The following is a 16966-nucleotide window of genomic DNA, read 5'->3' on the forward strand; positions in this document are numbered from 1 at the left end:
AAAGAAAAACTGGAATTCTATAACTTCATGATTTACTGTTTGGAACTGAAGCTTACAGGGACACAGCAGTAATGTATACTTTTAGCTGCCAGAAATGAAGATCACAAGTGCAAAATCTGTATTTGATAGACATTAAATCCTCTGGCCGTCTGAAGGCAGAAAACCATTTGGTGCCATGCTCCAGAAATTTCCTTCACTGTGAGTGATATACTGCTGTTAATTGCTATGGTTTTTATCTTCTTCCTTGTACATACTGGGATCACTGTAGCTTGTCTCATGTGAGCTTCACTAAGCAACCTCATAGCTATACTCAATTCTACCCAGAGAGATAAGCATTAGAATGTTAATCAAAGGGAATAAAGAAAATAAATTATATCATAAGCAAACAACTGGTGTTATAACCTGTTGACCTTCTATTCCACTAAATTTGATTTTAAAAAAATCCAAAAGACTTCAACTAGATCCCCATAGAGAGTTCAATTAGATTAAAGTGTTACCTGAGGTTCAGACAGTTCCTGCCATGTACCAGTTTGTGCTTATTGCACAACTAAAAAGAGGTTTTCTTTGTCTTCTTTGCACCTTCCTTTCAGGTATTTATAGACACTGATGAGATTCTTTTGAGCGCCTCTTCACAGGATAGATGCTCCAGTACTTTGTTCATCTTTATAACCTTTCATTGAACTCTTTCTAGTATATCCATGTGTGATTAGTACTGGGAGACCAGAATTGGACATGGGAATCCAGAGGTGGCCTCACTAGGGCTGAGTATATAGGAAAAGGGTAACTTCTCTCAATGCTGATAATACTTATGCAGCCCAGAATACCATTCACCTTCTGCTGCAGCAAGCACACACTGCTGGCTTGTGTTCACATTGGTGTCCACAGGGTGATGAGGTTCACGAACAGCTACTTTCCAGTAGTGCAGCCTCCAGCAAGTTGTGGTGGCTGCGTTTGTTTCTGCTCAGATGCAGGACTTTGCACTTCCCTCTGCTGAACTGCATAAGGTCCATATCAGTCCGTTTCAGCAGTGTGCTGAGATTCCTTTGGATGGCAGCACAAACTTCCAGTATATCAGCCATCCCTCCCAGTTTTAAATCATCAGCAAACAATCTGACAGTGCACCCTGCCCCATCATCGCAGGGCAGAATGCTGGATTAGATACTGGGTAAGGCTGAAACCAGTACTGACTCCAGGGATACCCCTAGAGTCTAGTTTCTGGGTTTATTTACCATTTAACCTGGGCTAGTTACTGGGTACACTGTCCCTGTATTTCTTCCCTTCCAACTTTCATCTTTCTTCACTACACTGGCACTGTAGGATCCAAGACTATGTAAAACTGCATGATCTTTTTTGTCTGCCCTCTAACCCAGAGACAAATGCAGAATGTGTCTGATCTGTACAGTGAACCCCCATGTTAGAGAAAAAAAGTTACTTCTACATAACATAACATTGTAAGAACAGTGGAAAGGGGATTGTGTTTGCCAAAGTAACACTTTTACATTCTGAACAGATGGCTGTTCAGATGACCTTTGAAAATGGAAGTGATGAAAGAAACATGTTCAGATTTAATTACATATTTGCTTGCTCAACTCCATGTAAAAGAGTAATAAAGAAGGCACAGAAATTGTAAAACTAAGTGTATCCACAAGCCCACAAACCTTGATTTACTGAGGGAGTGTATGTGCCAGAAGTGCATAAAAAAAATCACCGTTGTTTAGTTTCATGGAATTTCCATCGCAAAATTTCATATTGACCAAATAAAATTAAAAAAAAAAAAAAAAGCAAAAAAAAATTTTTTTTAATTCCTTCATTAAGCAGCTTCAGTCATTTTTTTCCAAGTTTGATCCATATTCCCATTTTTTAGAATAATCACCTTGAGTTTTATGGTGTAAGGGAAACAGTTGATCACAAGATCACAGCCTGAACTTCTGATCAACCATCTGAGGCAAGCGATGAGTCAGCTGTGGGAGCACAGGTGAAGGTAATTCAGCTGTGCTCCTGGAAGGGGTGGGGCTTGACTCCACCTCTCCTAAATCCCATTTAAGGGCTGACCACAACTATGGTAGCATCTCTTTTGGGAGATTGCTTCTTTGTGGAGTTCTTTTGGTGTGCTTAGACACTGGTGAGTACCGTTTCTTGACTGAAGGCCTCAGAATTGGTGAGTCCTTTTCCTTATATACACTCTGACTATATTTTCCAACTGTACTTGTATTATTCCACCTGTACATTGTATTTATATTATTTCAACTGTACATATGGTATTTGGTAAGACAGAAAATAAAATGGTCATAATGGAAGCTTCCTTTCTGAGCTACAAAGTGATTGGCCTTTGTGGAAATCTCAGGTATCTCAGTACTGCTTGCTGTGTACATGTTTCTGAAAAATTCACTGTGAACAGCTAATCAGATTACATGTTAAATGATTTTTAATCCTTCCCTTCAAAAGCTTGTAAAATACGTATGTATTTGAGTCCAAAATGCACCATTATCCCAGGCTGTATGTATAGATATAGAGAAACTGAAAAGAAAACTATACTTTTAGAGAGGAAAAAAAACTGAACTGTTGCTATTTTCCACATAGTTACACAGAACTTCTGAATAAATTTGATATTATACAGGGTCTGGTTGGGATTGAGCAAACTTTCTTTACAGCAGAAAAATGCTGTATGTTTAATTTGTGACTATATTAGTGTTGATAACACCACCAGTACTTTGTCTGTTGCTAAATAGTACCAGGAACTGTAAGGGCTTTTTCTTTATCCAACTTATTCATTCCCTCTGATTTGGGTAGGGCCAAGAACTTGGAATGGCTCATAGCTGTGACTATTGGCCAAAGGGATATTCTATACTGTATGAAATCATGCCTAGCAATAAATCTAGGGTGCAGAGAGAAGAAGGTGATAGGGCTGTGAAGGTGATCCATGTTTGGAAACAAGCTAGACATTGCTCTGCTTGTGAGATGGTAGTGAGACATTTCCTTTGTTTTGCTTGTTAATTTATTTTGGGTGGCTCTTTTTTTTTCTAACCTTTCTGTCTGAACTATTACATTTTCTTTATCATATTAGCACATGATTTTTATCACTTTCTCTCTCCCTGCTCTCTGGAGAGAGTTGGAGTGAGGGAGTGCACAAGTGAGCTGTTCAAGTGCTGAGCTGCTGACCAGAGTCATCCCACCACAGATGCTCATCCACTTATGATTTCTTCTGGTATATTATTATTTTATCTAGACACTACCCTGGCTGAATAATATTATTACACTGGAGACTGAGACTTTTATTCAAGTAGAAGCTGAGAATGAAGAATCAGAACTAGCAACTGAACTTGCATGTGAGATGCTGCCAAGCAGCCTGTGATTTTATCTGAATTGATCTTTTCATTGACGTCCTTCATGGTTGGTTTTTTTTTTTTTTCAATCTTGCAAATAATTTCCTCTCCTTTGGTTTTTAAAACTCATGTGTTTATGTTGCTCATGGATGGATCAGTACAGCCCATAGATTCTGTGCTGCCCTTGCACGTCTCTTTCAGCAAGTCAGTAGGTACCTGCACTGAAAACAAAACTTTAATGAGAAGATTGCTCTGGGGTGCTCCTTCACAAACATAAGATTCATTATAAGAATATAACATGAATTTATATGTCTACTGCACTTAAGTTTACATTAGAGCAAATGATTTTCTTCACTAAGCAGGAATTTCATTACAAAATAAGTTTTCGGACTGTGACACAGTCAGTCTAAAGACATGCAAGTAGCTAGACTGTACAGTCATAAAGACTTCTACATGAAATATCTCTATTTGACAATTCTCTGCACTTCACTTTCTCTTTTAAAAGAGCAATAATTTTCCAAACACTTCCTTCTGGAAGATCAGAAGCTTGCAAATCAGGAAATATTCTTGCAGAAGTTTCCCAGGATGGTTTTGCACTCATGAAACTCCAAAACAATATCAGCAGTGCTGTCTGTTGCCTCAGAATTAGAGGAATATTTGTCATGGAGTTATCTAGATTAGTCTGTGCCCATGACGATGGGGCAGTAGGCCTGTGGGCTCCCTGACCCCAAAAATGGGAAGGGAAAGGGGGAAGGGATAGGGAGATAGGAGCTGGGCTGAAGCAAACAAACAGAGCAGTGGCAATAATCTAAAGTAGTAAACTTATTTTACTAACTATGATATTGGAATGCAAGACAATACACTATAATACAATCTATTGCAAATTGAGGCTAATAAATCAAGTAAAATAAGAGAGAGGGAGTTTTCTGAAGACCAAGAAGCCTACTTTGGAACTGAAAGTGCAAGGCTTGGAAGCACCCCCACACCTGCTGCCAGGTAGTGAGAAAGAGGGACCCAGCGTCACTTCTGTGACGTATTTCCCTCTCTGACTGTGAGGTCCTCTGGGACATCTAGTTCTTCTTCTCTGTGCTACACATGATGTTATGATGTGGAATACCAATAGCAAAATTACAAAACCATAACAATATCATATTTAGGAATTATCATTTTACATTTTCCTGTAGAAAGATAGTGTTTGGGAAAAGGGAGCCTATAAACAGGAGGGGAGTCAACTCTTCGAAAGGGTAGATAATAGCAGGCCAAGAGGAAGTGTTTTAAGTTGAAGGGAGTGATGTTGCTGTCAATAACTTAGTCATCCTGGAACGTCAACAATCCGGGGAAGAGAGACACAGCCATGGATGCCATGGAGTTTTCTAACAATTTACTGCTGTGTCACACAGCTTATATACCAGCATGGCTTCCATGCATGCACATCCCATACACCTGCTGCCCAGAGAGGTGTTCAAGGCCAGGTTGGATGGGGCCCTGGGCAGCCTCATCTAGTATTAAATGTGGGGGTTGGTGGTCCTGCCTGTGGTAAAGGGCTTGGAGGTTCATGATCCATCCTTGAGGTCCCTTCCAACCTGGACCATTCTGTGACAGTGAGGAGATCTGAGGTGCTTCTTCAAAGCAAAATATAAGGGACAAATACACACATCCTGAATACGGGTGTAACACACTGCAGAAGTACTGAAGTTCATTGTTAGAAACCCTGAAATTATAAGGCATGATAGCACTAAAGTGAAGCATTTTTATTTCTTTAATGGCAAGCTTTAATCAGAGATTTTTCTGAAAAATAAAATGGTATTATAGCTTTATTGTATGTTTTAGAAAAACAGATTAAATGGAAGTCTCAGATGTCTTTATTTTTGCCTGATATGCTCCTTTGTGAATGCTGTCAATAATAACCCATTCTGTGATAACATTTTCATCTAGTATTTTGACACTGTAAATTAATTTTTAAAACACATTTAGTATAAACAGAATCTCAATAGGAAATTAAAAATATTTTTTTTTAGTCAAAAATAATCTACTCTGTACAACCACCAGTATCAATTATATTGCTATATCATGATGGATATGACTGATGAAATGTCTAATAGAGCTTATTGAACATTTGTAGAATATCTAAACATTCTTTCTATTTTTTTCCTATAAATAGAATGCTATAGTGTTTGCTAAGAATCTGTTTCTTTTTCAGCCATAAAATGTCACATCACTTATTTACCACCACTTAATATATTAATTATTTTATTGTAGAAATTAACTGCTTACCAGAGGAAGAAAAAAAAAAAAAAAAACTATGGAAATTCAAAATATATATTAAAAAAAAAAATCAGGATCTATTGATGTTTTCTTTTAAAAGTTTGTGAGCATATTTTTCTGATATCATTGAAAATATTAATGGAAATAAAAATTATTCTTTCAGGATATATTTTACTCTGAGTTAATTTCAACTGGTTTAATTTCTGTCACATCCTTTAGAGCCTTTTCAGAATGGCTTCTTGGAAGTACTTAAATTTCTGCTCATGTTAGAAGGAGCTAAATGTGCTCATAAATTCTGAAGGGTGTCTGAGAAGTATGTACTTCTACTTAAATATTTTCTGTTTAAGAAGTGTAAATGTATATGCTTACAGCAAAAAAATAAATTAAAAAATCATTTTGCTCAATGTTTCAGCTGCTACAGAGGTTTCCTTTTCATTTGATGTTGGAAATGGACCTGTGGAAATAATCGTCCGATCTCCCAGTCAGCTGAATGATGACCAGTGGCATCGGGTCAGCGCAGAGAGAAACGTCAAACAGGCCAGCCTGCAGGTAGATCAGTTGCCTCCAGAAGTTCGGAAAGCACCAACAGAAGGACACACACGACTGGAATTGTACAGCCAGCTCTATGTTGGTAAGGTGCAGAGAAGGTAACCAGGCTTTCATGCACTGAATGAACTCTCTGCCTCACGTTTAGCTAGCATCAGTTAATTTAACATGGGAAGTTGCCTTCCCAAATATTTGAGGAAAAAAAATATAAAGAAGGAGAAATTACAAGCACCTGCAAAACTGCAGAGATAAGAGGATCAGCTAAGAGAAAATATTCTGTACCGGCAACATGTCATTTTTTTGGTGGTATTGCCAAACTCCTGTTTTGGCTGGTTTCTCTCTCACATGTACTTGTTTACAATTGAATTGAAAAATTCTGCATAGGTCATGCCAGGACTGTATAAGCCTTCTGTTTCTGTCCTAGTCACACAGGTTTGGTCACTATCCATGCTTTTGCTCTTACTGCAATAATTTCTCTTTAGTCTAATGGGCTGTTTTCCCATTTGCTGTAGGATAGAATCACATGGTGTCACAAAAATTCATTCACCAGAACCAAATGAATACAGTCGCTTTCTGGAGTTGCTGGTTTCCAGTGCATTTTTAGCATCTTATTCCAGCAGTACTTGTATTTCTCTGACTGTTAGCCCTAGGACTCCAAAGGCCAGACATGGCAAGTGCCACTAGTTGGAAACAAACATGAAACAGTGAGCAAAGAAGCAGCACCTTCCTACCTCTTTACATATCTGTTAAGTGAAGAAAGGAAGGGAGAAGGAAAAACAGATGTTACCTTATTTTTTTCCATGTTAGTCCAGCAGCTGAAATTAATCAAAATGTTGCTTAAAGCTGTTCTCTTCTTGGTAAGTGGCACACTGTTGCTGTAAACCACGTAAAAAGTGTCAGCAGAGATACAGTCATTGTTTACATGATGACTTTATCCTTTACTACTGACCCTGATCCCAATAAAAGCTTGTTTCCAAATAAATTGAAATACGAAATTTGTTTAGAAGAAAAAGCCTTAGACTTTTGAAAGAAATACCAAGACTTTTTATGGAAATGGAAAGAGATAGAAATATTCAAGCCTGAGTTCTTGGGGAATTGCTAATAACTGCTGATTTTTATACATTGTTTTGAATAAACAGTTATACCATCCATCTTTTGAAATACCTGGTACTTGTACTGCCAAAAGCTGAATGTCCAAACCTGCAGCTGATTTTCTTTCTTTCTGAATCAGATACATTTCCTATAACTTGAGGATTGGAGCTTACAAAGAATAGAGTCTCTGACTTAAATTCTAGCCAAGTCTGACAGAGAACTGATGTGAGTTTGTTTCTTCAGTGAATGCTCTGAGTATCACAGCCTGCAGAGAAACACGGAATAAGAATTATTTCAGAACTCCATTTTCTGTGATAAATATTCCTTGGGAAATATGAAGGAACCAGAGGGATGACTTAAAATCCTAGGGGTTAGGACATCCATCAGGACAGGAAAAATATAACAATTATGAGCACTAGGATTCTTTCATCACCATGTTGTATATTAGTTTGCATAAAGTGGAACCACATGAGAATGGCCTCTACCCTGTGCATTTCAGAAGAGACCGGAATAGACTGTCTTCTCTTAATCCAAATTATCCATCCAGTTACTAGACACTGATCTGAAGCAGCCTCTGCTTTCTGTGGCTGATTTGAAGCAGCAGATGGTCTGTATTTAGTCCTCTGCCCTACGCAGGTAAATAGTCACTGTGCTCTGCAGAGATGAGTGTTAAAATCTCCTCAGGTATATGTGGAACTCTTCAGCATCTGTGGCACTGCAGTAATCAAATAGATGAGAGCACTGTCTGACAACTTCTCATGGTCTTTTGCTTGCAATTTCAGGGTGTTTGTTTTTGTTTGTTTGTTTTTAATCCAGACCTAGGTGAGACTTTCTGAGAAAAAAATCATGTTTTTCAGTAAGTATTTACCAAGAAAAAAATAATCCTTAGTGACTGCTAAGAAAAGTATTCCAATCCAGATTTTGAAATACAGCTCTTCACTACTGTGTCCTTCTCTCTATACTTAGGCAATTAAGCATAATACCTAATGTTGCTTGTAAATGAGCATCTATATTTACTATTCCCTGTTTCTCCATTTTGGTTTTGAAATATATTTAAACATGTTTCAAATATGTAATATATCATGGTATTATTGTTAACATCCATCAGCAATAAATATATAGTGAACAAAGTTATATTTTATCAGTGTAGCCAAGCCTATTTCTTCCACAGACATCTCTAAAAATCTTAAAGCTGAAAACTGATATGTGTAAAGCAAAGGTACTTATTCTTTATGTATATTTTTGGCACAGTCTGAAAGCTGAGGTTTTGCTTTTCACTGATTTCAATTTCACTAGATTGTGGTAATGCCTCACTTTTATAAATAAGTTACTTAATTCCACCTGTTGTCACAAGCTTAGCAGGATATTTCCTGTAAAACTGTTCTCTATTGTCTTATTAATATTTCTGCTCAGGTGCCGCAGGAGGCCAGCAAGGCTTCCTAGGTTGCATTCGCTCACTAAGGATGAATGGGATAACACTGGACTTGGAAGAGAGAGCAAAGGTCACTCTAGGGGTGAAGCCTGGCTGCTCTGGCCACTGCACAAGCTATGGGATGTACTGTGCCAATGGTGGCAAGTGTGTTGAGAAGTACAATGGCTACTCCTGTGACTGTTCCCAAACAGCATATGATGGACCATTTTGCATTAAAGGTAAATGATATGTACAAAAGGCAGAGCATAGGTGAATAAATAAATCAGTTTTTCAGCTTTTAGTAATTTAAAAACTAAATCCTGTTTAGTACTTCTTACTGGCAAGTCAAATTATACATCCATGATTTAAATTTGATTTTTTGTAAAAACAGGGATGCTGCTACTCATAGCAGGTCATAGAATCACAGAATCATAGAATGGTTTGAGTTGGAAGGGACCTTTAAGATTGTCTTCTTCCAACCCTTCTGCTATAATCAGGGATACCTCCCTGACTAGGTTTCTCAAAAAACCATCCAGCCTGGCCTTGCATGCTTCCAGGGAGGGGGCATCCACAACCTCTCTGAGAACTTGTTACAGTGTCCCACCACTCTCATAGTAAAGAATTTTTTATTAATATCTAGTCTAAATCTACCCTATTCTAGTTTAAAGCCATTTTGCCTCATCCTGTCACTACCTGCCCCTATAAAATCTTCCTCCCCATCTTTCCTGTAGGCCCCTTTCAGGTACTGGTACCCCTTCAGTCTAGGAGGTTTCTGGAGTGCATAGAGGATGCCTTCCTGATGCAGCTGGTCAGAGAGCCCACAAGAGGAGCTGCCCCGCTAGACCTGCTGTTTGCAAACAGGAAAGGTCTAGTGGGAGATGTGAAGGCTGGGGGCTGCCTTGGACAGACTGACCATGAAATGATAAATTTCTTGATTCATGATGAAGCTTGGAGGGGGAATAGCAAAACTGCTACCTTGGACTTCTGGAAGGTGGACTTTGAATTGTTCAAGAGACTAGTAGGGGGAGTCCCCTGGCATTCAGTCTTAGCGAACAAAGGGGTCCAAGAGAGCAGGTTACTCTTCAAGAAGGAAGTCTTAGGGGCACAAGAGCAGGTGGTCCCCCTGAGCTGCAAAATGAGTCGGTGGGGAAGAAGACTGGCGTGAATGAATAAAGAGCTGTTCTTGAGGCTCCGGGAGAAAAAGAGAATCTACTGCCTGTGGAAGGAGGGACAGGCAACTGAGAACAAATACAAGGAAGTTGTTAGGATGTGTAGAGGTGAAATCAGAAAGGCAAAAGCCCAGCTTGAATTTAACCTGCCGCTGGGGTGAAAAGGAAAAAGAAATTCTTATTTATAAATGCATTAACAGTAAGAGGAGGACAAAGGAGAATATCCACTCATTGCTGGATGAGGCTGGGAATGTGACCACTGAGGATAAGAAAAAGGCAGAGGTTCTGAATGCCTTCTTTACATCTGTCTTTAGAAGTCTGTCATGGTTTCATGGTGACAAAGTCAGACCAGTTATCCTCAGGGTGCTCCTCTCTCTGACCTGGTAGTCTCAGCTGGGGAGCATGCTAACCCCCCTGTGATTCTGGAAGAAACAGTCAGAGACTTACTACTCCAACTGGACTGCCACAAGTCCATGGGACTGGATGAGATCCACCCAAGAGTGCTGAGGGATCTGGCAGAGGTGATAGCCGAGCCGCTTTCCATCACTTATCAGCGCTCCTTGTTGACTGGTGAGGTCCCACAAGACTGGATGCTTGCCAATGTGACTCCCATTTACAAGAAAGGTTGTAAGGAGGATCCGGAGAACTGCAGGCCTGTTAGCCTGACCTCAGTACTGGGGAAGGTTATGGAGCAGATTGTCTTGAGGGAGATCATGCGGCATGTGTGGGATGACTGGGGGGATCAGGCCTAGCCAGCATGGGTTCATGAAGGGCAGGTCCTGTTTGACCAACCTGATCTCCTTTTATGATCTAGTGACCCATCTACTGGATGAGGGAAAGGCTGTTGATGTGGTCTACCTAGACTTCAGCAAAACCTTTGACACTGTCTCTCACAGTATTCTCATGCAGTAGCTGGCAGCCCGTGACTTGGATGGGTACACTCTTGGCTGGGTAAGGAGCTGGCTGGAGGGCTGGGCTCAGAGAGTAGTGGTGAATGGAGTTAAATCCAGCTGGCAACCGGTCACAGGTGGTGCTCCTCAGGGGTCAGTGCTGGGGCCTGTCCTCTTCAGCGTCTTTACTGATGACCTGGATGAGGGCATTGAGTGCACCCTCAGTAAGTTTGCAGATGACACCAAATTGGCTGGGAACATGGATCTGCCTGGGGGTACTGAGGCCCTACAGCTGGAGAGCTGGGCTGAAGCCAATGGGATGAGGTTCAACAAGACTAAGTGCTGAGTCCTGCACTTTGGCTACAACAACCCTGGTCAACGCTACAGGCCTGGGGCGGAGTGGCTGGAAGACTATGTAGAGGAAATGGACCTGGGGGTACTGATTGATGCTCGGCTGAATGTGTGCTGACAGTGTGCCTAGGTGGCCAAGAAGTCCAAGGGCATTCTGGCTTGCATCAGAAACAGTATTGCCAGCAGGAGCAGAGAGGTGATTGTTCCCCTGTACTCAGCAGTGGTGAGGCCGCACCTTGAGTACTGTGTTACAATGCAAAATTTAATGGGCTGGAAATGGCTTGTCTTTAAGATCTCATTATCAACACCATTTGTTAGCAGAGGTTTTATAATTATTTTGATTACACAATGGTCCAAAACCAATCTATTTTGTGTTTAATTTGTCCTTTAACTCTTATCCTAGTACTTTATGGTTGGGTTTGCAGAGCAGCCCCATAATCTCCATCTTAGTAGGGAATAATAGCCTTCATTTCACAATCACAACTTATTCCTGTGTCAGGGAGTTTTCTCAAGATCTGTCTCTGTCCATGACAGGGGGACAGCAGATCCACCGGCCCAAAAAGGGGAGGAAGGGGAGAGAGAGTGTCGATTGTTTATGGGCCGGTTTGGCCCAGTACTGTGACTAATGGGGCAAGGGACACCCTGGGAAATGAGAAAGGGAAAAAATATTGTGTATTTTGTGAGGATAGTCCAAAAGTAATACCTCCTGTTTTATTATGTTGACCCATAATATCAGAGGTGGATATTGTTGGTATGGCAGTAGAATTTAATCCTTCCCACTAGCATTCCATTACATTTTGTTGCTGTGTGGCAGACAGCAACAGAGGGGCAGTCTGTCAAAATGGTGTCTGTTATGGAATTGCGTAAGAAGCAAAGGTGAATTCCTCCATGTGAGTAAAAATGCACCCACTGACATTTATCATCATTTTCTTAATTGTTATTGAGACCAAATAGTGAATGTGAGTACGGTAAGGCAGTGGGCGATGTGTTTCAGCAGTGGTGACAGCTGGTCACATTGTGCTGAATGCAGCATGAAGGCTCTTGATCATTGCTGGAAAATACATAGCTAATAGTGGTAACTATGTTAAAAAAAAAAAAATTATGTCACTAAGAATCTACTCTATCGAATAGTGATATTATGCTCTTCGTATCTGTTGTTGTTTCCATGGAAAGAGGAATATAGGGGGCATTACTTTTGGAATGACCTATGTATATATGGCCCAAGAAGATTTCTATTCATGAAATGCAGCCCAGACAGCTAAAAGGTTGGATACCTATGGCTTACAGGATAATCAACAAAATCCACAGCAGTTTCACCCATCTTCTTACCTGTTCTGTGCTCAGATGCTCAGAATAAAGACAGCAGACTTATTCCTGAGTATCTATATCGGTACATAGCTTAAAAAACGTACATCTTGCTTGACATGTTTTGAGACAATGCTTTTGCTTTGAATTGTCTGAAGGATATGACAACTCCAAATACTAAAAGGGGATAAAAATATTTCCTATTTAATAAAGATAGTGTATAGATTTTTCAGAAGTTAGTTGGGTAATTCGGTACCAATCTGTGGCAGCAAAAAATAGGAAGAGCTTCATCATAATGCAAAATAATAACAATGCTTTTTCTAATTAAGGTATTAACTTTGGTAAAAGTAGTTTTATTTTCTCTCTGCAGTAATTAAAGATGAGATTTTGTCTCAGATTGCTGCTCAGAAACTTTGTGGAGCACCTCCTGGGAGATTTTGAGTGGCTGGATGACTGTGAAGAGGAAAGGGACCTGGGTGTGTTGGTTGATGCTTGGCTGAACATGAGCTGACACTGTGCCCAGGTGGTCAAGAAGGCCAACAGCATCCTGGCCTGTATAAGAAGTAGTGTAGCCAGAGAGGTGATCATTCCCCTGTACTCAGCACTGGTGAGGCTGTACCTTGAGTACTGTGTTAAGTTTTGGGCTCCTCACTACAAGAAAGACATTGAGGCCCTGGAACGTGTCCAGAGAAGGGCAACAAAACTCGTAAGGAGTCTGGAGCACAAGTCTTATGAGGAATGGCTCAGGGAGCTGGATTGTTTAGCCTGGAGAAGAGGAGGCTCCAGGGAGATTTCACTGCATTCTACAACTTCCTGAAGGGAAGTTGTGATGAGGAGGGGCTTGGCCTCTTCTCCCAAGCAACAAACAGGACCTGAGGAAATGGTTGCAAGTTGTACCAGAAGAGGTTTAGACCAGACATAAGAAGGAACTTTTTCTCTCAGAGAGTGGTCAGGCACTGGAATGGCTGCCCAGGGAGGTGGTGGAGTCACTGTCCCTGGTGGTGTTCAAGAGGTGTCTGGATGAGGAGCTCCAAGATACAGTTTAGTGGTTTGTTGTGGCAACGGTTATGGAAGGATGGTTGGACTAGATCACCTTGTAGGTCCTTTCCACCCTTGTGATTCTATGATTCTACAATTCAGGTGACTTATGCATTGTTTCCCACCATTAGTCAAACCCCTCAGTTAACTTTTTTTTCCCGTAAGGTATCCTGAATAGGCACCTCTCATGAAGGACTGTGGTTGAAGAAGATAATATTATACTATTTTGTCCAATCATATTTCAGATATTTCACGTTTGGTAATCATCTGCATTCCTTTGTGAGGTTATTCCAAATCCACTGGAATTTGCTGGTCAGAACTTCTGCATTTCCTTTTCATTGACAGTGTTTGATAGTGATGCCTCCTAAATCTCTCCTCCTTATATCTCCTTCTGTGGAACATTACTGCAAGACCTCAATGAGATTAAATCTAGGGTGTGATTCTTCTGATCTGTGCTTTTGATGTGGGATGTAGGTATATCTATTCTTTGTGAACTGAAGGAAATCTCTCCTTAACTGTGTGAATCCAGTTATCCAAGATTCATAACAAAGTATAATCTCCATTATCCTTTTCATTATCATTGGAAAACAGTGAGGCTTTTAACTTAAATATTGGGATTTTTTTTTAATAATGCAGTAGTAGTAACACGTACATATTAGTTCTGCTCTGGTCAACAGTAATATGTTTCATACAACATGTGTCAGCACATTCAATTTGACTTTCTCTTCGTGGTTCTTTCTTGTTGGTTTTGGTTGTTGTTTTCTTATTTTAAAGATGTTGGAGCATTTTTTGAAGAAGGAATGTGGCTTCGTTACAACTTCCATTCCCCAGGGACTAGCACGAAGGACTTAGTTAGCCGAACACTGTTGAGCTCTACAGATTCTGAGATTACAGTGAGCAGCCATAACTTGAATAAAGAAGAACTCAGCTTCAGCTTCAGTACCACCAAGTCCCCTTGTGTCCTTTTGTATATTAGTTCTTATACCCAGGACTTCATGGCGGTGCTTGTCAAGCCATCTGGTAAGCAACTGCTTTGGACTCTTTCCATTGAAGGAACAATTGATAATAACAGCAGTTGGACATTCAACTGAACTCTGAACTAATGAGAAATTATTTTCATCATTATCATTTAAAAGTAAAATATGCAAGACCTTAATACTGATTCTGCTTTACTAGATTTTTGTCTGATATAACTCTTCAGTTTTGAAAGTTTTCACTAGCTGAAGCTTCCAATGCTTCTGCTCAAAGAGAATAAACAGACAAAACCAATAAATCTTTTCTTAAAATTGTTGTAACAGCTAGATCCATGCCAGAAAATAGCATTATGAAGGTGTCAAGTAAGCAACCATGTGCAGACACTGAAATAAATGGTTCATAATCAATGGCAATATCCCCTGTAGTCAATGGAAAGTGTTGTTACCATACGATGGTTGATCAGAAAACTTAAGTTGGAGTGTTAGTCATTTAATAGCAGTGTTGGATTCATGGGAGTAATCCTTCTTTCTCACATGTCTTACACAAAAGATCTTCAGCATATATACATAACTCATGTTACATCTGCAGAAGTTACACAGAGTTATGTTACATATGCAAGTTTCCCAGAAGTATGTTACATATTCGGTGACCAATTCCAAGAAGGACCTCCTATTTCCTTGGTAAACAGCTTCAGCAGAGCTTCCTTATCTCCTTGGTACACAGACACAGCTCTTTCTGCTACCTTAATGAACTGCAGGGCAGGGGTATCCATCAACAAACACTAGCAAGTTTAATAATATAATTACAACTTGTATCAGTGTAATGCACTGTTCTTCTGAAAATCCAACCATGAATGAGGTAACTAAATATGCTGAACCATAAAATACGTTATAAAAACAATTTGGTGATTATTGGACATTGGAGATAGACCGTTTTGTGGTGGAATATAAAAAGATAACATATCTAAATTCCAAATCATGCCTTTGTGACGCCTGAAAATTACGTAGTTTTAAAGGTCTTGAGCAACTTTCCAGTCACAGAACATTTCTGGTTTCTATCAATAATGGGACCTACATTTCCAATTTCCATTTTCAAAAGTCCTTCCTTTTAATGGAATGTTAAAATCTGCTATGAAGAGTGGACGCTTCACTTTTGTTTAGAAAATAAAAATTTGACTGCCTACTGGTTTAGTACTTTTGATCATTCTTTTCTAACAATATAACCTGAAGTTTTCATTCTACCACATGCTATTAAAGTTCCATAAAATCCAGATGGTCATATGTCAACCACAATTAAATACGAGAGCAAGGAAGTCCCCTGTGTTGATTGTATGCCAGTGTTAATTTGTTGCAATTTCACTTTATTCAAGGCTTATCACTTTATTATTTAAAAAAAAAAACACGTCATACTTTATATAACTTCAAATAAGTTTACTACAGAAGGGATAATAATCTCAACAATAATATGCTACTTGATGTGCTCAAATTTGAAGTAATTATCTGTATTGTTTAAGGCATAGCTCTGATTTGTTCAGTTTGCAATTTGGAAGAATGTACAAACAATGGTTTTGAGATGCCGGTTACTTTCATGCTTCAGGGTTGTAAACTGAAAGCTGTTTTCTGCCCAATAATTGAATAATCTGAAACACTAACCCTTTTTAAAATTCTCCAAGAGCAGGTAGCATCTATGAGAGCAACTTAAATGTTAAGTGGCAATAGTTGTATGAGGAAATAAAGAGGGGAAAATAGCTGTGAATAAATATCAACACACCTGAGGGTACTTTTCGCATTCATTTCATTAGGGAATCTGCAAATTCGGTATAACCTAGGAGGTACCAAGGAGCCATATAACATTGATGTTGACCACAGAAACATGGCAAATGGACAGCCCCATACCGTTAACATCACACGGAATGAACGGGACATAATACTCCAGGTAAGCAGACAATGAACATGTTTTTATTCCATCTAGTTTATTGCTTGTAGCTTGTAACATTTTGTAATTTGATGGTATCCTTTCCCCTGGCAATATCAGTGCAATTTAGGAAATAAAAATACAGTAGATGGCATTCTGCTTGGAAATCCCACTCCTAGTACTTTTAAAAAAAAAAAAAAAAAAAGAAGAAAAAGAAAAAGCTATTCTCTCAATTGCATTGAGTCATACTTGCCCAAATCCTTGATCTAGTGTGATGACAGCTGGGATAATACATATGTCACTGTAGATGCTCAAGGACATCAGAAACATCTGAGTGGGAAATAACCTGAGGCTTAGGATAAACCTGCATTATTATGAAACACTAGCTGAAAAACAGGAGGATAACCTACAGCATCTTAAATGGCAGTAGATACTGACACACAAGCAAGTAAATATCATTCCTTAAGACCTGCATCTGCAAATAAGAATGTCTTAAAATTTAAATTTACCCTGCTGTACAGTGAAATAGAAGAGCTGTTCACACAAGCAAAAATGACCTGATTCTTCAGTGTTTATTTGACAGGAGTCTAAGACAGGTGAGTATTACTAATGTACTTCTAGCCTACCCAGTTTTCAGTACTGCACCAACGGGAACTTTACCTCTTTGTATTTTAGCTCACAAATCTT

General features: G+C 39.5%; 1 protein-coding gene and 1 long non-coding RNA gene across 9 annotated transcripts in view; one reads left to right on the forward strand and one right to left on the reverse strand.

The window, feature by feature from the left end:
• The window catches only part of CNTNAP2 (contactin associated protein 2), a 568010-nt gene that overhangs the window by 468494 nt on the left and 82550 nt on the right, over window positions 1-16966 (forward strand). For all 8 annotated transcript variants that reach the window (XM_085539942.1, XM_015854925.3, XM_085539944.1 and 5 more), the window contains 4 exons: window positions 6001-6219; window positions 8640-8876; window positions 14165-14410; window positions 16167-16300. In XM_085539942.1, the coding sequence (XP_085396068.1) occupies window positions 6001-6219; window positions 8640-8876; window positions 14165-14410; window positions 16167-16300 (836 nt within the window). The remainder of the gene's footprint in view (window positions 1-6000; window positions 6220-8639; window positions 8877-14164; window positions 14411-16166; window positions 16301-16966) is intronic.
• Window positions 3316-4331, reverse strand: LOC107309837 (uncharacterized). Its single transcript, XR_001553352.3, has 2 exons — window positions 4270-4331; window positions 3316-3544 (listed from the first exon to the last, which is right to left on the reverse strand). It is a non-coding gene; the product is annotated as an uncharacterized LOC107309837 (long non-coding RNA).

Source organism: Coturnix japonica, chromosome 2 (genome assembly GCF_054131305.1).
Source record: "Coturnix japonica strain WE chromosome 2, WE-NBRP24, whole genome shotgun sequence".
Classification (NCBI taxonomy): Eukaryota; Metazoa; Chordata; class Aves; order Galliformes; family Phasianidae; genus Coturnix; species Coturnix japonica.